Source organism: Bos indicus, chromosome X (genome assembly GCF_029378745.1).
Source record: "Bos indicus isolate NIAB-ARS_2022 breed Sahiwal x Tharparkar chromosome X, NIAB-ARS_B.indTharparkar_mat_pri_1.0, whole genome shotgun sequence".
NCBI classification, from domain to species: domain Eukaryota; kingdom Metazoa; phylum Chordata; class Mammalia; order Artiodactyla; family Bovidae; genus Bos; species Bos indicus.
In genome coordinates, this window is record NC_091789.1 from 109,803,692 (window position 1) to 109,826,220 (window position 22,529).

The following is a 22,529-nucleotide window of genomic DNA, read 5'->3' on the forward strand; positions in this document are numbered from 1 at the left end:
AAACTGGAAGCTGCGAGGCCTCTTAAGGCTTTGCTCAGACGGCGTACAATGTCCACTACATTTTATTGGTCAAAGCAAGTCACAGTACCTGCTCAGACTCAAGAGATGGGCCAAGACTCCACTTCTCGATGGGAACAGCTGTAGAGAATTTTAATGTACCATCTTTTCTTTAATGCACTTGCAACAGCAATGTTCTAACTAGATTTTTATATTTTTTCCCTCAAAGTACAATACAGTGGCTCTTCCTTAAGGATTAATACAGTATGTGTGCCTCAGAGTCCATTGTTTCTTGGATAACATCCAAAAAGAAAACTTTACTTTGCAAAGACATACCCACTGTGCCTCGCTTCAGTCTTGGAGCTGTCATTTTCTTTTGCTCATTTCTTCTATGAAGAGGTGTATTGAAAGTATCAGGAATCCATACTCTTTCCTTTGTACTTTTTATCCTCTGTAAATAGCCCCTTTCTATTTCCAGAACTAGTCTAGCTTTTCAGTAAAACTAGAGGAAAAGTCTTTTTCTGCTAACCTGATTATAAGAAGTGGATCCTAAGAGTGGAGGGCGATTACTAATAGCTCCCAGAAAGAATGAAGCGGCTGGGCCAAAGCAGAAACAACGTTCATTTGTGGATGTGTCTGGTGGTGAAAGTAAAGTCCAATGCTGTAAGCAACAATACTGCATAGGAACCTGGAATTTTTGTTAAGTCCATTAATCAAGGTAAATTAGACATGGTCAGGCAGGAGATGGCAAGAGTGAGCATCAACATCTTAGGAATCAGTACACTAAAGTGGACATGATATCTCCAATGCCTGCCTGCTTGCTAAGTCACCTCAGCCATGTCTGACTCTTTGTGACCCTATGGACTGTAGCCCATCAGGCTCCTCTGTCCTTGGGATTCTCCAGACAAGAATACTGGAGTGGGTTGCCACACCCTCCTCCAAGGGATTTTCCCAACCCAGGGATCGAACCCCTGTCTCCTGCATCGCTGGCAGATTCTTTACCATCTGAACCATCGGGGAAGCCCCAGATATCTCCAATACTAGAGCCTGAAAGGATATAGAAAGATGATTATTCTAGCTTGCCCCTCTAGTAGCGTTCCCTCCACCATGCTAGGTTGTACTTATTACTGGAGGTTTAGTTATTTGCAGGATCACAAATGCCAGCTGACAGAGCATGAGACCCTTATTTACTTATTTAGCTGACTCCTCTCACCACTTGCCACATATATTTGGAACTCTATAATCAGTCTGCACAAGAGCTGACCCTGTGTGTTCCAGTGTTTTTCAAGTCTCACTGGCCACAAAGGGGAACTGAATATGAACATGCATGCAAACCATCAGTTCCCTTTGCAACCAGCTGAAAGTTGTTTTTAATATAACGGAAACGGTGTTTTTCTTTTGAGTACAAACCAAATTTCCACCCAAATAATGAAACATTTCTGCTTCCGACAGATCAGGGGACACATAAGAGGACACTACATTGTGAGAAAGGCGATTCAAAGAGAAAGTCAGAAAACAGATAAAACTCAACTGGGGAAGAGAAAGAGGTGCTGCTGAGTATAGGAGAGGAAAGAATTAGAGTTGAGGGTATTGGGGGTGCTAGAAGGTCCTGGTAGGGGATAGAACATGAGAAGAGGTAGGAAACATAGAAAGGAAATGTGTGTAACAGGAAAGGGCCTGTAACAGCATTGCCACCCGTGTTAAAGGAAGGCATCTAGATCTTTTAGTCCAGAAGTTTGCCACTGGATAACATTTGAAAATAATCACACATCAGAGTGATTACCATTCCCACCTGAGTTTATACCATTGAGGCAGTTGTACAGTGAAGGTGTCTTGTCTCCCAGTTCAGGATCCAAGGTGGTAACCTATTCAACCACTCTGATTACACATAACAAAGCCAAGTGACAGTAACAAAACAAAGACGTGAGTGAAGGAAAGTTACACGGCTCAAAATAGCCTGGAGTTGAAACTCCCCTCTGGGTCCTCCCCACCATTCTATGCAAAACAAAGAACTCTCTCACCCCAAGAAAAAAATGGACCTTAAGGTTGATTATACCCAGCTCCCAGCCGACCCCAGCCTCTGGCCAATCTCCAGAATTCCTTGCCCCAGCCATTTAAGAGATAACTAACCTGAACAACCTTGGAGAAGAACAGGCCTCCTTAAGACAGTAGATTTCCACATATATGCCTATATATACTTATTTTTTTCTTGGGTTAGTGCAACAGCTCACTAATCTGACTGCTGCCCCTTCTCGCCTCATTAAAGGTGATCTGTTCCTGTTAAGTGCCAGTCTCGTTCTTTTTCCGAACCTCGCCTTCTCTAATTCCCTTACCCTACAATGAGCACCTAACATAACAAATGTCACAAAACTCCCAGAATCCAGTGATTTATTTTAGGTAGAGTTTAAGCAGTCTCTCTAGCAGTGAATATTAATGAATGAATGAACAAATCTGCTACAAAAGAAAGTTCTGGAAAACTGCTTGGGGACCACTGACCATACAGCAAGCAGCCTCCTTCCTCTGCACCACCCCACCTCAGCCGCACAGTCTGAAGAGCCCGAGGCCATGACTATACAGGCACAGCCTGATGGACCAACAAAGATCACCCGTGGCCCCTGGTTGCCACTCATTATGAAGGCAAAACCCAAAACTTCTGTCAAAGAGATCTTAGGAACATCAGACCCAAACCTTATTAAATGCTCAAAATGCTGCCTTCCCAGCCTGCTGAGGATCCATCTATAATGAAATAGTTCTGCTAGCAGATAACTCACTGGCTTCCTATTCTATAGTCAGGTGAAACATGCTGCTTTTGCAGCTCCTGTCCTTCACTGGTCCTCTTTCTGCTTGCTCGCTGAGGCCACACACACACGCGCACCTGCACACACACAGTTTTGTTCTGTCTTTCCTTTAGTGTTCTGCTTTAAGGCTAAATAATCCCATTCTTTCAAACCACCCCTTTCTCCTCTGCTCTGCTACTTGCTCAAGTTTCAGAATATGGTTCTGACCAGCACAAAATAGCACGAGTCTGCACGGCTCTTGTCCTGGACTTTGCTGTTGTTGGTGAAAGCTCAATTGCCCTTTCTAAGTGCTTTCCCCACCTCATTTGGTCCAAGTCAGCTTCCACTGTGTATCTTCATAGTTCTGATGTTTATCTTAAGCTTCTGACCATTCCATTTTGTATATTTCCCCTGTCTTTCTTTTGGCATTTGAGTATTTCAGTAACATACATTGAATGTTTCTTAATGGCTAGGAACATGTATTCATTCATTTAGCCTTCACAACACTATGAGTTAGGTATTCCTATTATTCTTATTTTCTCAGTAGAGGAAAGAGAGCTTGTACAAGGTTACATAGTAAGTGATGAAGCAAGAAATTGAACTCAGTCAGTCTGGTTGCAGCAGCTGCCCTATGAACCTGTTATGCTGCCTCCTAGATCATTATCTAATATTTAATGTCACTAGGCTAAGAAGACCAATTGGATCCAGCCCCACCATAATCCTCACTGTGGCCTTACCAGTGGGGTGATAATATTCTTGGTCCATTGATTAAGAGTTTTCTCCTGGACTCTGTGCGGATGGGCAATACCAACATCTTCATAGTCTCCACCTCACTTTTTCTTCCAAGTTTCTCTCACCTGCTAGTGAATGGCCAGTTCTTTCTTTAAATATGTTGATACATTTAACAGATCTACTCCTGGTCTAGGAGACATTCTATCCCTCTAAAATAATTTGCATGTCTATACTAACATGTTTGAATTTTGTAGGTTAACACTCAGGAAACATTTTTCTTCTCAAAGGACACCTCATTTGCACTCCTGTGTACTATAACTGAATGAAATGCTAAGCTGTCTGATTATAAGATCATTTCATCTACAAATTCTTTAGCTTGGTCCTTGAAGGGTGTCTGTATTCCAGAAGGCCAGGGTTCCTCTAGATTTATTGATTAGAAAATGTCTTCCTTTCCTTGTGGTGACTGGCAGAAGAAACCATAAGCAAAGTAAAAGACACGTCTCAGACTGGTAGAAGTTATTTGCAACCCATATAAAGAACCAAAGATTAGTATACAGAATATCTAAAGAATTATGTCAATGATTTGAAAGAAGAAAACAATACAGGCAACTCATTATAGGGAAAAGGGAAGGAGGTTTAGATATGAATAGATCATTCACCCAAGAAGAAACATGAATGGGCAAAGAGATGCTGCTGCTCCTTTTCACTTGTAATCAAGGAAATGCAAATTAAAACCCTGGGGAGATGCCATTTCGCACCTCTCAGATTGGCAAAAGTTAGTAAATCTGATAAAACTAAAGTATTGGTGACGATGTGGGTAGAGGAACTCTCATCTTACTAGTGGTGGAATAGGTGTATAAATTGATAAAAATCACTTTAGAGAGCAGTTCGTCACAAGTGAAATAAAATGAAAATGTGTATACCCTTTACAACCAAGCATTTCTACTTCTCGGTGTCAGCCATAGAAAACTTCCACACATGCGCGCAGGAGACTTCACTTGAACGTGGTTTCTAATAACAAAACTGTGGAAACCACCTAAAGGCCCATTGTTAGGAGAAACGGAGAATCAAACGGTTGTTTGTTCTCACAATAAACACTATGCATCTGTGAAGATGAATGAGGGGGACCTTCATATATCCACATAAACACAATTTGAGTGAAAAAAATTACAAAAGGGTGTATTAGTAAGATACTGTTTGTGTAAATTTTTAAAACAAAAGCTAATGTACATTGTTATTCGTACCACTTATGTATGTTGCTGCTAAGTCGCTTCAGTCGTGTCCGACTCTGTGCGACCCCATAGACGGCAGCCCACCAGGCTTCCCCGTCCCTGGGATTCTCCAGGCAAGAACACTGGAGTCGGTTGCCATTTCCTTCTCCAGTGCATGAAAGTGAGAAGTGAAAGGGAAGTCGCTCGGTCGTGTCTGACTCTTCGCGACCCCATGACTGCAGCCCACCAGGCTCCTCCATCCATGGGATTTTCCAGGCAAGAGTACTGGAGTGGGCTGCTATCACCTTCTCCCTACATATGTTATAATAGGGTAAACATGTACACCAGAGAAATATACACTAACTTTAGGCAAGCGGCAACCTCGAGATGAGCTCTAGTATATCTTCTTAGATTATGTATAGGTACAAGGAAACAGTCAAGTGAATACAGCCCAAACATTTGACATCTGCACAATCTCCCTGATGGGTGCTTAGCTGCCTGTTACATTGTATTTTTGTATTTTTGCTTTGTTGTATGTTTGAACTATTTTATACCTAAAAGAAGAGTATATGTGGAATTACCAAAGCGAAGTCGCTCAGTTGTGTCCAACTCTTTGTGACCCTGTGGACTGTAGCCCACCAGGCTCCTCCATCCATGGGATTCTCCAGGCAAGAATACTGGAGTGGGTTGCCATTTCCTTCTCCAAACCAGAGTATAACAGTTCACTGTTGCCCCTGGAATAGCTTGTATGGCTTACTAAAGCAAAAAAGAGATTCTGTGCATCATCAATACCTGTATCCAAACCATAATTAGAAACCTTTCCAAAGCTTATCTTAGGATGGTTCTTTGTGCATTTCCTGGGCTAGAAGCAAAATTAATAAGGGTGAGATGCTTTAATTTGATTTCTTTTTTTCTCCTTCTGTTCAACTTGCTTTTGTACCATTTAATCATCCATATTTCAGGCAGAGCTTTTACAGAGTGTATGAATGTGTGATAGCTAGAAAACTAGTTTTTTAAGATGTTGGTTTTTTTATATCACATACTTTTGATGAGTAATAGCAGATTTTTTGCCCTAACTACATAGTAATGCCCATGTATGATGTGTTTTTTTAATAACAGAAGACATCTCAGGAATTACCATTTTGCTTGGGCAAAATAAAATGCAAAATGAAAAGCAGTGTTTTAGCAGAGACAGTGCCTATGGAATAAAAGTCTACCAACTTGCATGAAAAATGCAGTTGATACTTCCATCACAATGCAGTTAGGACTAAATGATTTTAATGCATGTCAAGCACCCAGCACAGTAAAAGGCACATCAACAAATATATTTTATTCAATACCTTGCTGCCTACTCCCTTGTATGTGAACTTGAAGGGGCAAAATAGAAGTTTAGGACAAACCTAGCACTTCTTTTTAGCATAGGGTCTATTGTGAAACCACCATGAAACCAGCCCTCCACATCTTAAATTTGAAAATCACAACCAAACTGAGGCACTTAGAGGAATTGTGTTCTCAACTGGGTCAAGTATCTATGAAAAAGGACACTGTATCATCCATTGTGAGAGTCTATCTCAACCAAGCTGACATAATTCAGATTATATAGTGAGATTCAATCGCTTTGTTCTGATCAAAAATACAAGTTTCTTTAGAAGTTTATGGTGTCCTTTGGTGCCTGACATAGAAGACTCTCCAGTAAATGTCATATCTGTTGTGAATATTTTTCCCACTTTGTGCTTTAGCTTTTATTTTTGTTTACAGTTTTTGACACCCCCCAAAAATAGTCTACTTTTTAAAGTCAAAACTATGCATCTTTCCCTATGGTTATTTCTATTTTATTAACAGGAAGTCCTCTCCCTTCCACAGATGAGTTAGTGTTTTAATGCATTCATTATTTACATTTAACTCTGATCCACTTGGAATTTTTGAGGGGTATGATACAAGTTGTTGTTATTCAGTTGCTCAGTCGTGTCTGACTCTTTGCGACCCCATGGACTGCAGCACGCCAGGCTTCCCTGTCCATCACCATCTACCCTGTCCATCACCATCCATGAGTTTGCTCAAAATCATGTCCATTGTCGATGCCATCCAACCATCTCTAAATTGGCTTTTTATTTTCTTTTAAATAACCACAATACTATTTTCAATAAGTGCAGCACTATTTATTATTTCTTCCTTCCCCAATGCTTTTTGTGATGTTGTCTTCATTTGTAGGGATTCTCTCTGAAGGAGGAAAGTGTATCAGTCACCCAGAAAAGTTTTAAACCCACTTTGCAAGATTCTTGCACATCGAGAATCTTGGGTTGCCCTCTGATTTGTTTCTGCTTCTACCCTTTTGAGAGATTAATTTGGCATGTAATCTTCTCATGTATCATTGAGGGTCTGCATAGAGATGTGAGCTCTGCTCCACTGATAAGTTTATCTTTGCATGTGCTCCATGCAGTGCCATCATTAGTAAAGGATAAGAATAAAATTTAATATCTGTTAAAAGAAGTTTCCATTCATATTTCAAAAAACTAGAAAATAATTAGCCTGTTAATATGTTTCTGCAGAATCCAGGCTGCCTGTTGAGAAAACTCTATTTCATGCTGTTTTTCTCTTGTGGATAACTTTCAGTAATGCTTTGCTTCACAGAGCTGTAATTATATTAGTTCTACTTTCATATCAGCAGGACTAAAGAATCTATTTTAAAAAGAAGTTGAAAATAAAACCTTCTGTACTAGAACATCATTTTCTTCTTCTATTGACCTGATCTTAGAAATTCAACTGCCATCAAACCCAGCTCTGCACAGAATAACTTTTCCAAAACTAACAGCAATACTCAGCATTTAGGTTTTACTCTTGCAACCAGGCAGTTAATTTTGCCTTTGTTTGGTTTTGCATATGTGAGATATTATTTAGAGACTTGTTCTGAAGATCTGTTGCAAGGTGAGGATACGTATATACTTTTGCATTTCCCTTTTCTGTATGCTTCTAGAACTAAACCTTGGCTTGGGGGAGCTAGGGACAGTATTTCAATAAGAAATAGAAAACTATATATAATAAATAGCTTCAAATTTGATGTTTAGCAAGTTTTTCTAAAAATGTAGAAATATTCTACAGGATTCAGGTTACTGTGAGGTGTATAGGTTACTATAAGGATTCAGGTTACTATAACATCTGTTGTTATAGGTTGACTTTTATCAAGATTTATTTTAACACAAATATTATAGCAAGAACTGACTTAGTGTACTTTTTTATTCTTTGATAATGCCATTGTGCAGGGCTTTATAGGAATTGTCACATTTAATATAAATAATGAGAAAGCTTCTAGAATTATGAGTACGTATGTTACTTTTAATGTTCCTTAACTACTAATAATAATAGATAATGTAATTTAACCATTCAAACTGTATGTTTACAATAAAGACACATAGGGATATAAATGTTTACTAACAATGTAAAAAAAAATTGAGAACATGAGAGGAAATCAGTATTGTCATACTTACTCAATTTCATTTTGGTATTTGTTGTTGTCAAAGCAAAGTAATAAAAAATTAAGGTCCTACTGCATAGTGCTGGGAACTATATTCAGTATCCTATGATAAACCATAATGGAAAAGAATATGAAAAAGAATGTACAACTGTACTTCAGTAAAATAAAAATTTTTTTAAAGAATATAAGGACCCTTTCTCTTAGTTTACTCTCTAGTTATTTTTTAATGTACATGAAAATTTCAGAATTTGCTTTTAATTGTATTCTACAGGTTTTCTGTATTGTTATGAAATATTTTAAACACTAAGATATATACCAGAAATAATATAACACTCATGTACCACCACACAGGCTTAACAAACATTATTAATAATTTGCCATGTTTGCTTCGAATCTCTCCAGATGTAACCATTAACTTCAAATTGGTGTATATGTTTGTGCTACCACATATGTTTTATATTTTTATTGCATATGTATAGATCTGTAAAGAATATGAACATGGTTTTGTATTTTACATAAATTATTTCTTATGGTAGATACCCTTTGCAGTTTTTGTTTGTTTTTTATTCAATGTTATTTTTGAGAATTCTCCATGTTGATGCATGCAGATGTAGTTTATTTCTCCTTTCCTTTGCTGATGCATACTCATACTTAGGTTGTTTCCATTTGTTTAGTATTATGAGCAGTAGGTCAGTGAGCATCTTTACATGTGTTTTATGTATATGTTTCAGTGCTTCTGTAAGATGTATACCTAGCAGTAAACTTGCTGGCTCATAGGGTATATGCATCTTTAATTATACTTTACCAAACTGTGCGGTCCAAGATGGCTAAATTGCTAATAAATCTGTTTTAAGTAAGTTGCAGTCTTAAGTCCTATTGCTAGGCTATTGAATTTTAGCTCATCTATCGTTTGATTTTTACTGTACAGTATTTAAATTCTTTCCATTTTATCTAAGAAGTCATAGATAATAGGTTGATTTCAGATTTGTTAGAATTTTATTAATTATCATTTTATCTGTTGATAGGCTTAGACATAAATGAATACAGTGGCAAATTATATAAGCTTTTCAAATGACAATGAACATATATTTTCTGACATTGTAAGTCAGTCCTGAAATCAATTAACTGTTAAACACACTTTAAATTAGTATTAGGTACTTGATTTTGAATAATTACTTTAGTGACTTGAGAAACTATGACGTTTTCTTTCATTATTCTATAGTCAAAACCATAAATTTCAGTTAATTTTATAATCTATGTTAACAGCATTAGCCTAACAATATATTTGTAAAAGATTTTATATACAAATGTACTCCAGTGATGACTGTGAGCTTACTCTTGAAATATACTACAATTAAGCAAATGAAATATCACAGATAAGCAAAGAACTTCAGGAAGACCTGAGCTTTGTTTCATGATTTTTTGTTCTTCAGGGAATTAGGCTTCATTTTATCACTTTTTCATATGTTCATCATAAGTGCTTTAAGAAGTAGTCTGAATTTTAGCCACGGCAGATGTATCATGTAGGGAGTATCCTGGTTTAAATTCTGAAGTACTTTCACTCCTGCTCGCTTCCCCTTGAAATCGTCTAGAAAGAAGCTGGCACATTATCTTGCGAATATTACTGGACATCAGGAAATACATGACTGGATCTAAACAGCTGTTAAAAGATGAGAAAACCAGCATGATCTCATTGGTTTTGTGAACGATTTCCTTCCAATAGCAAGACGACACATTTAGCTGTGAAGAAATATAGACAAATCGGAAGGCGTGGTAGGGAACAAAACATACAGTAAAAATGATGAGCACAATGAAGGAATTCCGGGCGGTAGTGGCATATTTACCAGAATTCGGAAATTTTGACCTCTTTTTAGAAATCCTCAATAGATTCTTCCCAATCTTAATATATGAAAGGATGATTAGTAGGAAAATGAGCCAGAACATTACCACAAGAACATAGTTAAAAATTGCTTCTCCTTTTGCATTGACCTTATCTCTGTAATGGAAGCACATCGTGGAATTATGACCTCCTTTCTTAAGGGTTAAAATAATCATAGTTAAAAATCCAGCAAGAGCAATTACCCATACTATACAGCAAACATAAATACTCTGCTTGGTTGTTATTGCCTTCCGTTGTTGGATAGACCGATTAATTTTGATATAACGATCCAAACTGATGAATCCAAGCAAAATAATGCTAATATACATGTTCATATAAAATAGTGTTCCCACAACCTTGCAAAGAATCACACCTAGTGTCCACTTGTTTTGATTAATGTGATACATTATTCGGAAGGGGAGGCAGAAGATAAGTAAGAGGTCTGCAATGGCTACATTGAGTAGGTAAATCTGAATGGAATTTCTTTTGCGGTGGATACCCAGGAATACATAGAGGGCAATAATGTTTCCAACCAGCCCCATGATGAAAATAACAGAGTAGAATGTTATTAACACACTGGAGAGTAATTTTTCATCCATGGAGCAGGCAGTAAAATTTGATGCTCCTGAGACGTTGTGTGGTGATTGAACGCTATAATTAAAGTGCACTCCTTTGGAGGAGCAAGACCAGCTGCTGACTGAAGTTGTCATCATCGTCACCATCTGACTTCTCATTCTCTTCTGTAGAGATCAAAAAGTGAAGGTGCTAAAAGGACATGTTCCTTGAGTGTAGCTTTTATGTCCTCAGATGTTTCCTACAACAGAATGCCAAACATTGAGTGAGTTGTTGTTACGTTTGTAACAATACTTTAGCTCAAAGCACAAATAGTAAATGATTGATTTTTCAGACATTATAAGAAACTTTTATCCTACTTTGGCCCATGTGGATATCTGCACAATCTATGCAGGAGCATTATGGTATCACAAGCCAAGCAGCACATAGTGTAGAAGCTGTTGGAGCATCCTACACTAACTTTTTCTATCCTATGGTCCGTGTTCAAGGTCTGTTATTATATTAAAATCAACTGAACTATGGACTTGTCTTTTCTCGGGGAAGCTGGGATGGGAATAGAAATGGAGATAGAGATGACAGCTTATATTTTTCAAAGATGAGTTGTCAGTTTCCCTAAAGTGAAGACGTGAGTGAGACATGAGTAAGACATGAGTGAACTGAACCCACTGCTGACCCCTGTCCAGTTTCCTGCCTTGACTCTGTCCCTCATAGATGGCATTCATTCATTCATTCATTCATTTTTGCACCTATAGTACGGAGAAGGCAATGGCACCCCACTCCAGTACTCCTGCCTGGAATATCCCGTGGGTGGAGGAGCCTGGTAGGCTGCAGTCCATGGGGTCGATAAGAGTCGGACACGACTGAGTGACTTCACTTTCACTTTTCACTTTCATGCATTGGAGAAGGAAATGGCAACCCACTCCAGTGTTCTTGCCTGGAGAATCCCAGGGACACGGGAGCCTGGTAGGCTGCCGTCTATGGGGTCACACAGAGTTGGACACAACTGAAGCGACTTAGCAGCCATGTAGTATGTGACAGACTGTGGCAGTCTCTCATTCCACAGTGGGAATAGAGGTGTATTAGAAGGCAATGGCACCCCACTCCAGTACTCTTGCCTGGAAAATCCATGGACAGAGGAGCCTGGTAGGCTGCAGTCCATGGGTCGCTAAGAGTTGGACACGACTGAGCAACTTCACTTTCACTTTTCTCTTTCATGTATTGGAGAAGGAAATGGCAACCCACTCCAGTGTTCTTGCCTGGAGAATCCCAGGGACAGCGGAGCCTGGTGGGCTGCCGTCTATGGGGTCGCACAGAGTCGGACACGACTGAAGCGACTTAGTATAGCATAGCATAGCATAGTTGCTCAGTTGTGTCTGACTCTTTGCACAAATAGTAGATGGTTGATTTTTTAGACATTGTGAAAAATGTCCGACTGTGACCCATGGACTGTAACCCACCAGGCTCCTCTGTCCAAGGAATTCTCCAGACAAGAATACTGGAGTAGGTTGCCATCCCCTTCTCCAAGAAATAGAGGAAAGGGTCGTAAATTTCTTTTTCAATCTAACACCTCATTGAAGGTATTAAAATCACTTGCCTACCGGGGTGTGCAATTAATATAACAGGCCAATAGAGCACAGCACTTGCCTGGTTAGGTAGACTCGCAACATTTGCACAGGAGAGCAAAGTACCAAACAAAACCAAGACAGGTGATGATGGCCGCCAGAGAGTCAGATTGGAGAGTCCGCTGACCTAGAAGCATAGAGTGGCAATGTAAATAGGAAAGAGGACGTGCAATCCAAGATTTTGAAAGCAAGTACCTGCAGTTGACATAGTCTGTGGGCTAGGGCGTTTGGGACTGTTGGTAGTGTGTGAATTCCACTTGTCTGTGGCAGCAGACAATGTAAGCAATGCTATTTGTTACCTGCTCTTTGTTGGGCATTGGCAGCTCTGAAGAGCTCAGTCTGAGAGGTCATCATAAAGAGAAGATGAGAGGATAGGATTCTAGGGGGTCTCATCGCATCTCTTTCTTAGAATGACTGCCATACTTCATTACAGAAGCTTCTTAGCAGGTGTAACAGACATTCAGGGTCTCATATCAAAATGGGACCTAACTAACTCTGTGACCTTCAGTCAATAAAATAACCTTTTCTAAGCCTTAGTTTTTTTGTTCGTAGAAATGAAAGAAATGCATTCTACAAACAACAAAACTGTTCTTTTGTTTACCCTGGCATATACAAGTGTTCAGTGACAGATTTAAAACACCACTTTTTGATTAATTTCATTTTGGTGAATATCTCGTGCTAAGTCGCTTCAGTCATGTCTGATTCTTTACATCCCTATGGACTGTAGTCTGCCAGTCTCCTCTATCCATAGGTTTCTCCAGGCAAGAAGACTGGAGTGGGTAGCCATTACTTTCTCCAGGGGATCTTCCCAACCCGGGGATCGAACATCTCTTATGTCTCCTTCATTGGCAGGCGGGTTGTTTACCACTGTTGTTGTTAAGTTGCCCAGTCATGTCCGACTCTTTGTGACCCCATGGACTGCAGCATGGATCAGGCCCCTTTGTCCCTCACCATGCCATCCAGCTATCTCATCCTCTGATACCCTCTTCTCCTGCCATCAATCTTTCCCAGTATCAGGGACTTTTCCAATAAGTCAGCTATTTGCATCAGATGACCAAAATACTGGAGTTTCAGCTTCAGCAACAGTCCTTCCAGTGAGTATTCAGAGTTGATCTCCCTTAAGATTGACTGGTTTGATCTCCTTGCTATCCAAGGGACTCCAGCACCATAGTTCGAAGGCATTAATTCTTTTGCGCTCTGCCCTTTTTACGGTCCAGCTCCCACAATGGTATGTTACCAGTGGGAAGACCATAGCCTTGACTTTATGGACCTTTGTCATGAGTTATGTCTCTGCTTTCAACACACTGTCTAGGTTTGTTATAGCTTTCCTGCCAAGAAGCAAATGTCTTCTGATTTCATGGCTGCAGTCACTATCCACAGTGATTTTAGAGCCCAAGAACAGGAAATCTGTCACTGCTTCCACCTTTCACCCTCTATTTGTCAGGCAATGGCACCCCACTCCAGTACTCTTGCCTGGAAAATCCCATGGATGGAGGAGCCTGGTAGGCTGCAGTCCATGGGGTCGCTGAGAGTCGGATATGACTGAGTGACTTCACTTTCACTTTTCACTTTCATGCACTGGAGAAGGAAATGGCAACCCACTCCAGTGTTCTTGCCTGGAGAATCCCAGGGATGGGGGAGCCTGGTGGGCTACCAGACGTCTATGGGGTCGCACAGAGTCAGACACGATGGAAGCGACTTAGCAGCAGCAGCAATGGGGCTGGATGCCGTGATCTTAGTTTTTTTAATATTTAGTTTTAAGCCAGCTCTTTCACTCTCCTTCTTTACCCTCGTCCAGAGACTCTTTAGTTCCTCTTCGCTTTCTGCCATTAGAATGGTATCATCCACATATCTGAGGTTGTTGATGTTTCTTTACTCTCCTAATATTTAGCACCTCCTAAATACTGCTTGTAAAATGAAGGTGAATATGACAGAGACCCTGCTCTCGGAAAATATCTTTTCAGGAGTGTGCATTCAGACTTTGAATGCTGTAAAGTAGATTTGAATTACTGTAATTCATTTTCTGATTTGACATTATACACAGAGAAAAACATTTGAAAGAACTTAGCCCTTCTTAAAACTCTACCCATAATTTCATCCAGAAGCAACCATTTTAGTAGAGCATGAAATTCCAGTTTAAATTTTTGTAAAGAGGGAAATTGAATCCTCAGAAGGGGAACTGACTGGTGAAGAGGAAGTTATGTAATCCCCAATGACAGCCTGTCCCCAGAGTGCAGGGCTCAGAATAACAGAGGAAGGGAGGCAAGAGGACTGAGTCCAGTCTTTTGTGTGTCTCAACTGCAGGGAGCCAGATTTCACAAAGTTGTTAGAAACGTACAGGCGTGTTTCTGGTGATCTGAAATTCTAAAAAGGAAAAGGCAATCTAGGAAGAATGGCAGGCTGCCAAAAATGGAGCTAAGCATGCAGTGTAGATTACCAGGAAGAGAAGGGCCCCTGGAGAAGGACCTGTGTTACGTGGTCACATAGGGAGATGACTGAGGCTCAGGTAGAAACAGCTCATGGCCATTGATGAAAGTGAGCTGAGGTATGACAGGTGACGTGATTTTGAGAGCTAAGATAGCTGAAATAACTTTGAAAACTGTAGAGGGGTTTTTTTGTTTTTTTCTTTTATTTTCTCCATTGCTGTATTTTAAACTCCATTAGAGGGCGACAGAGGATGAGATGGTTGGATGGCATCACTCATTCAATGGCCGTGAACTTGGGCAGGCTCTGGGAGATGGTGAGGGACAGGGAAGCCTGGCGTGCTGCAGTCCATGGAGTTGCAAAGAGTCGGACACGACCGAGCAACTGAACAACAGAGTTAGGAAACAAGTCTGTTTAATTTGCCTCTGTGTACCAAGTGCCTAGCACAATAAATGCTGTTGAATGAAAGAAGGGATTTACTCAAAAAGTGTATGAAGTCCTACATGTGGATATTAAAATCGACTGTTCAAGTACAGGAAGGGCGTTAGCTCCATTAACAGAAACACAGTTGTAGTTGACTGCAGTTGCCATATCCATTGTGTGATGTGGCTGCAACAAAAACTAACCTGTCCTTGGTTGACTTCATGCCTGTGGAGTGTCTTAAATGAAGACTGTCCTACTAATCCAGTTCTGTCCTCAGCTGGTAAGGTTTGACCCTGAGTACAGGGTTTCATCCTCAGCAGCACACTAACAGAAGGCCACAGAGCCAGTGGGGGGTGGGGGTGGGGAAGAGCAAGGAGCAAGTGGAAGGAAACGGGCACCTGGAGATGGGAATGCGTTCAAGGCCGTGGGGAAAAGGACTGCACCTTGTGTTGTGTGTCTCCCGAAAGCAGAACAAGGACCAGTGAGTGAAAATGCCAAAACAGATGTTGTCTCCTTTTAAGGAAATACTTTTTTAGAATGAAACCGTCTATCTTGGGAAGTAGTAAGGGTCTTACCACCAGAGATTTTTTGAGACTACCATGATTGGGTACTTTGTAGAAGAGACTCTCAGTAACTCTCAGTCCTGGCTACGTATTAGAATCCTCTTGATGGCTTTTTAAAGATACCAATGCCTGGCCCCCTCCCTAGATCTTCTGATTTAATTGGTCTGGAATGGGCTCCAAGCAATGGTTTCCTCTAAAAGCTCCTCAGGGCATTCTAATGTACAGTCAGAATTGAACCCTCGAGCTAGATGACTGAACTGGTAAGTAATATTTATTTAGCATTTGCTGTGTATCAGGCAGTGTGTTAATAAGAGTATTTATATTATTTCATTTATATAATCCTTATAATAACTTTGTGAGGGAGGTATTAATGAAAAATAAAGATGTTCATGATTGCTACCCATGGCCACACAATCCATCTGACTTTCAGAGCCAGTGATCCGTTTCACCAAACCTTGCTCCTCCTAATCCCAAATGATCAGCATTTTCTTTATTAATGATGAGTTCTGTCAGCAATACTTTGATATGATTCCTTTAACATTATTCACACTAGCAGTTTTAAGGAAAGATTATGTCACCTAAATTTACCTCTTTGGAAAAGGTACTAATCTTTTTGTTTGCTATGTTCATGAAAATAAGTCAGTCAATCCAGAGTTTGCTGAAATTCTCAGAATGCTGAGCAGATTTTCCCCCAAAGTATGTCTTTCAAACTTATTTCTAGGCCTGATAGCCATGATCAAGATGTTTCTAGAAAGCCATTTAGCACAAAGCCTGAAACCATTTGCCTCAGCTCCAATCTGCAGATAAAATAAATAATAATTGAGTAAGATCACCAATAAACCTTCCTTGTTTTGCTGCACTTTCAAGCTCAAAGAGAACAATGTATTTTTTTAATAATAATAATATCCATCATTTAGAAGCCTATATTGAATGGCTAGTGTTGTCATTTATTAATGAATTAACAGATTAGATCCCATTTTGAACTTAATGGCTGATTTCTGTCTCCTTTACAATGTGCCAGTCACTTTCTGTTCCCAAGGCCATTTACTGATGTTTTCCAAACTACTTACTTGATTTGTTAAGAATGGCCAGTGAAGATAAGAAACAAACCACTACATTCACAGAGTGGACCAGTTTCCCAGTGGATATGAGTTGTGACTTGTGTGAAGTGGTCACTGTGGTTTTTTGATAGTAGATGGTTAATGGTTTTTAATGGTATTACTTGACAAATCCTGACGTTCGCAACCCTGTTATTAGTGCTGCACTGTACCCACTAGCACCACCTTTCTGGGCCAGTAATTTTTCAACTGGCTGCTATAGGAACTTCTGTACTGGGGGGCAGGACCCAAGATTCCACTGTAGCCTCCAATGAGCAAAAGCTTTTTAAATGCAGTTTGAGGGGACTTCTCTGGTAGCACAGAGGATAAGAATCTACCTGCCATTGCAGGGGACATAGGTTCAATTCCTAGTCCAAGAGGATTCCACATGCCACGGGGCAACTAAACTCATGCCCCACAACTACTGAGCCCACACTCTAGCGCCCCCGAGCCACAACTCCTGAGCCCGTATGCCACAAGTACTGAAGCCTGCCCGCTCTAGGGCCCGCAAGCCACAGCTACTGCGAGCTGCAGCTACTGAAGCCCATGTGCCTACAGCCTGTGCTCTGCAACTACAGAAGCCACGGCAATGAGAAGCCCGCACACCACAGTTAGAGAAAGCCCACACAAAATGACAGAGACCCAGCACAACCAAAAATCAATGGTAAAAGATAGTTGAAGCTTTTCCGAATTTATAGCTAACAAAATACCAGTGAAAATTATTCCCATATAATAAATTCATGTATAAAAATGCAGTTTGGTTATGTTTGTGAAAACATCACATAGAAAATACATACCTATTTGGCAGTGCTATCAGCCTTTCACATTTGTGGTTTGACGTGATATCCACTGAATCACTCAGGCCATGCTTTAAAAATTGCACTAATTGCTGCATACAAAATGAAAATTAAAAAGCATGTCATTTTGGAAAGAATACTATTAGTAGTACATAAGATTTTGTTATCAATTTAACTGTGGTTAAAACATTTTTTTAAATTTAAGTGCATTGACTAAAGTGTATTTTGCTTTTTCTTTTCTCTAATATTCACCATAGCAACCTCTGAAACATGAAACTTAAATTTTAATTGATCTGGTAATGACCATAAAATAGAAGCCATATAATAAAGAAAATACTATCACTAAAAGTAGAGAGTCAGCATAACTTAAAAGGTACTTATAATACACTGGAAATAAAGTGTGTTGCATATGAAAATAACTTAATCGATTCAAGTAGATCTGCAAGTCTTTGTCCAGGATACAAAACATAGTACAAACAATGTGACCATATTGATAGTATGATCCTAAACATCGCATATCCTAAAAAAGATACGGCCTCATTTTAAGTCAAGTCAAGGCAGTGGTATCATTCAAGCAGTTTACTCAGAGTTCTGGAAGCAAAGCATTGCTAGTCACCCATGAAGCAGGTTTCATTTTTATTATTCAGATTATCAAAATGTAACTTCAAAAAGGATCATTTATGCAGTTGAAATCAAGGCATACTCACAGTTCAGGCTCTCCTGAAGTAAAAGGAGCTGATCCCCAAGCTTCCCTACACACAGACTTGTCTTGGTGTGTCAGCTGGGTTCCTCCATCCGGTTGTGGTGCAATTGGTTGGGTTAGTCTTTTTTAATATATTTGAATGTGGTAATAGGTGTATTTTTCTCCTTTCTTTTTTCAATATGACAACCCTTAGACTCCCTGTGAAAATATTAAAAACTTCACCACTATGCAAAACTTTTATCTTTAAGCTCAATCAACACTTAACTTTAGGAAAGTGCTTATATCTTTTACATGAATACCTTCCACCTTGACAATTATGAAAAGTTTTCCCTCCCCCCCCCCCCCAAATAAAGAAGTCTATAAATTCTAAGCTAAAATAGTCATTTTCTGTTTTTCCTAAGTAATGATACGTCATATGCTATCTGGACCTTTAAAGCATAAGCATTTAACTTCTCTTTCTGGATTCATTTTAGAAACTGGCAATCAACATAAAATAGCATTCCTGTATTGCATTATAGTAACATGAGTAATGAATCGTTCTATTATTTAAAGTGTTACTTAGTGTATTTTATGTATTCCCTTAATTAAGACCTTGGATTTATTTTCTAACAGAATCTCATAATTTTAGGATTAGATGAAATTTGTAATAGTATTCTCTCCTTGATAAACTCTCCCAAGTAGATTGAAATATCTCCTATATTTTAAAGAAAATAGTGAAATTACTCTGCAGGGAGTGTTTTGGTCCTAGTCCAGTGTTTAACCACTATATGTCCATCTATGTAACTGCTGGCCCTGCAGTTTAATCACATTTCCCCTTTTTTTTGGTTGTTGTCATCTGAAATGAAGAAAAGTTAGTTCTTATCCTCCCGATAATTATTGCACTGCAACTCTGTTTATTTTGCACTAAATAATATTTAACTCATTGGGCTTTATCTAACAATTTTAATTATCTTGGAGTACATTCTCTCTACTAAATATCATATTCTCCAGTGCTCTTAGTTTGTTATAAATTTGACACCTGGGATGGAGTATTTTTAAATTGCTAGAATAAAAACATTTTGTAGCTCTTACTTCCCCCTAGAACTTCTGAGAAGGAAGATCATTACTGTATTGGTCTGGGAGGAATTTCATGTGGGGAAGGCAGGTATAAAAAAGCACATAAATTAACTACCTTAACTATTTTTAAATGTATAGTTTAGTGGTGTTAAATATATTGTGCAAATATACTTATATTGTTATAAGTATATAAGTATACTTATATATACTTATATACTTATATAAGTATATAAGTTATATTGTGTAAGTATATTTATATGCTTCAGTGGTGCTAAATATACTTATTGTTATGTTTGTATCTAGAAATTTTTCATCTTGCAAAACTGAAATTCTGTGTCCACTAAACAAGAACCCCTCCTCTCTCTACCCTCACCGTTGGCAACTACCTTTCTACTTTCTGTGGTTTTCAATACTCTAGACAATTCATCTGAGTCAAATCATACAGTATTTGGCTTTTTATGCCTGGCTTACTTTGTTTAGCATAATATCCTTGAGGTTCACCCATGTTGTACCACATGACAGACTACTTTTTAAAGGTACATAATATTCCACTGTATGTATAGACCACATTTTCTTTATCCATTCATCTGTCAGTGAACATTTGCATTGCTTCTACCTCTTGACTGTTGTGAATAATGCTGCAATAAACACAGGTGTACAAATAGCTTTTCAGAATCCTGGCAGGAATTTTTTAATGACTAGTGTTTATTATATGTTCTACTTCATAAAATCTAATATAAATTTTTTATCATAGTAGCTATTTTTCCACACCTAAGCCATCCCCTTTTCAAAACACTAATTCTGTTTCAATCTTCAGTTCCCTAATGACCCTGCTGCTGCTACTGCTGCTAAGTCGCTTCAGTCGTGTCCAACTCTGCAACCCCATAGACGGTAGCCCACCAGGCTCCCCCGTCCCTGGGATTCTCCAGGCAAGAACACTGAAGTGTGTTGCCATTTCCTTCTCCAATGCAGGAAAGTGAAAAGTGAAAGTGAAGTCGCTCAGTCGTGTCCGACCCTTAGCGACCCCATGGACTGCAGCCCACCAGGCTTCTCTGTCATTGGGATTTTCCAGGCAAGAGTACTGGAGTGGGGTGCCATTGCCTTCTCCGCCTAATGACCCTACTGTGACCCAATTTTGAGTATAAGCTTTTCTTAGTTCTTCCTTTGTATGAGCCTTTTTCCTGTTCATTCTGAGCTTTCTGCTTTTTGTCTCGGTGTTCTTAGCTTATTCCCATACATCCTCTTCCGCTCACCCTTCCCCTTCCTTGAACTTTGTTGCTATCTTAGCTCTTTATACAAAAGATAAAAGTAGAAAAGAAGAAATAAACAGATATGCTGGTTTCGTGCTCTTACTGATATCACCCGCCTCTCTTTATCTAAATCCCAACCCTGGTTAAATTCAGCTGACCTCCCATTCTAGGCCTGAACCCCACCAGCTAAAATGAGGACCACTGGGTGTAAACACAGAATAGTGTTGATGGGTCTTGCTTTAAACTCATGACCACACGCCTTGAGTGGGCTCCTATGCTGCCAGCAGTCCTGCCCTATTTCCTTAGTCTGGGGCTTCTCAAAGCATGGGTTCCCAGACTAGTAGCATCAGCGTCACTCAGGAACTTGTTACAAGTGCATGTTCTTAACCTCATCCCAAACCTTATGAGTCAGAAACTTGGGGGGATGTAGGCCAGCAACTCTGTATGATACTAAAGTTTGAGAACCACTGTCTTAGTTCATTTTCCTATCCTTTGAAAATACTTTTTCACACCTTTGCTCTTCTCACGCCACCAACAGCCCCCTCTCCTTCCCCACTGTCAGTTGCTGATCACTTTTTATTTCAAGTAAATGGAGAATAAAAGTGCTCAGAAGAGAACTTCCTCATCTTCTAACATTCACATCTGCCTGCGTCTACAGGTGCCTCCCTCACTGTCACTAGGGCCAACCCCCTTCCCACTTGTACACTACATCCCATCCCCTTTCTTTTCTGAGGTCATTTTTTTCCTTTCTATAGGATCTTTCCCACCAGCATGCAAATGTCTGTCTTTAAAAAACAAAACAAAATTTCCCTGAAGATGTTGATGGAGTGACCTAATGCATATGTTGTTACGTGAAAATTTTGAGTATTTGTATGCATTATCTCATTTTCAAAACAAAACAATGGAAGGATAAACCAAAAACTGATACACTCTGTTGCCAATGAGGAGGGAGAGACTGGGCTTGAGGAGAGGAAACAAAAGGTAGGCCTCTCTGAGAGGTATTTGTTTACGATTGGACTTCCCTAGTGGCTCAGACAGTCAAGAATCTGCCGGTTATGCAGGAGACCCAGGTTTGATCCCTGGGTCTGGAAGATCCCCTGGAGAAGGAAATGGCAACCCACTCCAGTATTCTTGCCTGGAGAATCCCATGGACAGAGGAGTCTGGCGGGCTACAGTCCATGGAGTCACACAGAGTCAATTCAGACATGACTGAGCAACTAACATAGTTGACTTTGAAACTTCATGAACATGTTTTGTATAATTAGAACACCAAATTAAGTCAAAATCTAGTTAAAACAAATTGACCTCACTATGTAACAAACTGAAAGTATAACCACAAGGAGAATTATTTTAAGTGACTTTAAAATAGGGTTACAGGTAAAGTATTATACAAGGAATCGCAGGCACCTTTCACTCAGATTCCCCATATGTGAACATTTTACTGGTGAAATGATGTGGTTTGTTTTAAAAGACTTCAGCAAAAATATAGTAACAATAAATGGTTGGAGATAGATAAAGCAGTAATGACAGAATGTCAATAATTGTGAAACTGGGTGATTGGTACCTGAAGGCTTTGTTAATTTGGTTTCTCCAGTTGTAAATATTAAAAAGTTAAAGAAACTTCCTTGGCTTCACATTCTCTTCTAGCTACATCCCATTTTTCTAACCCTACTGCAGTAAAGTTTTGAAAGATATCTGAATTTACTATTTCCACATCATCTCTTCCTATTCTGTCTTGAACATAGTTCAGTGGGGATTTTTGTCTGTTATACCACCAAATGGCAACCCACTCCAGTATTCTTGCCTGTAGAACCCCATGGACGGAGGAGCCTGGCAGGCTGCAGTCCATGGGGTCACAGAGAGTCGGACACAACTGAGCGACTTCACTTTCACTTTCATACCACCAAAATCCTTCTTATCAAGGTCATTAGTGAATTTCAAGTTGCCAAATAT

At 39.5% G+C, this 22,529-nt stretch overlaps 2 protein-coding genes across 16 annotated transcripts in view; one reads left to right on the plus strand and one right to left on the minus strand.

The window, feature by feature from the left end:
- The window catches only part of CASK (calcium/calmodulin dependent serine protein kinase), a 372,938-nt gene that overhangs the window by 214,632 nt on the left and 135,777 nt on the right, over positions 1 to 22,529 (plus strand). The window lies entirely within an intron of this gene.
- GPR34 (G protein-coupled receptor 34) lies at positions 9,167 to 18,415 on the minus strand. 2 transcript variants are annotated; one of them, XM_070785257.1, is made up of 4 exons: positions 18,275 to 18,415; positions 17,568 to 17,659; positions 12,286 to 12,390; positions 9,167 to 10,882 (listed from the first exon to the last, which is right to left on the minus strand). In XM_070785257.1, exon 4 carries the CDS (start codon positions 10,800 to 10,802, stop codon positions 9,672 to 9,674), a length of 1,131 nt encoding a protein of 376 aa, XP_070641358.1. In that variant the 5' UTR covers positions 10,803 to 10,882; positions 12,286 to 12,390; positions 17,568 to 17,659; positions 18,275 to 18,415; the 3' UTR covers positions 9,167 to 9,671. The 2 variants fall into 2 exon arrangements, with proteins under 2 accessions (XP_070641358.1, XP_070641359.1); XM_070785258.1 differs by lacking the exon at positions 12,286 to 12,390.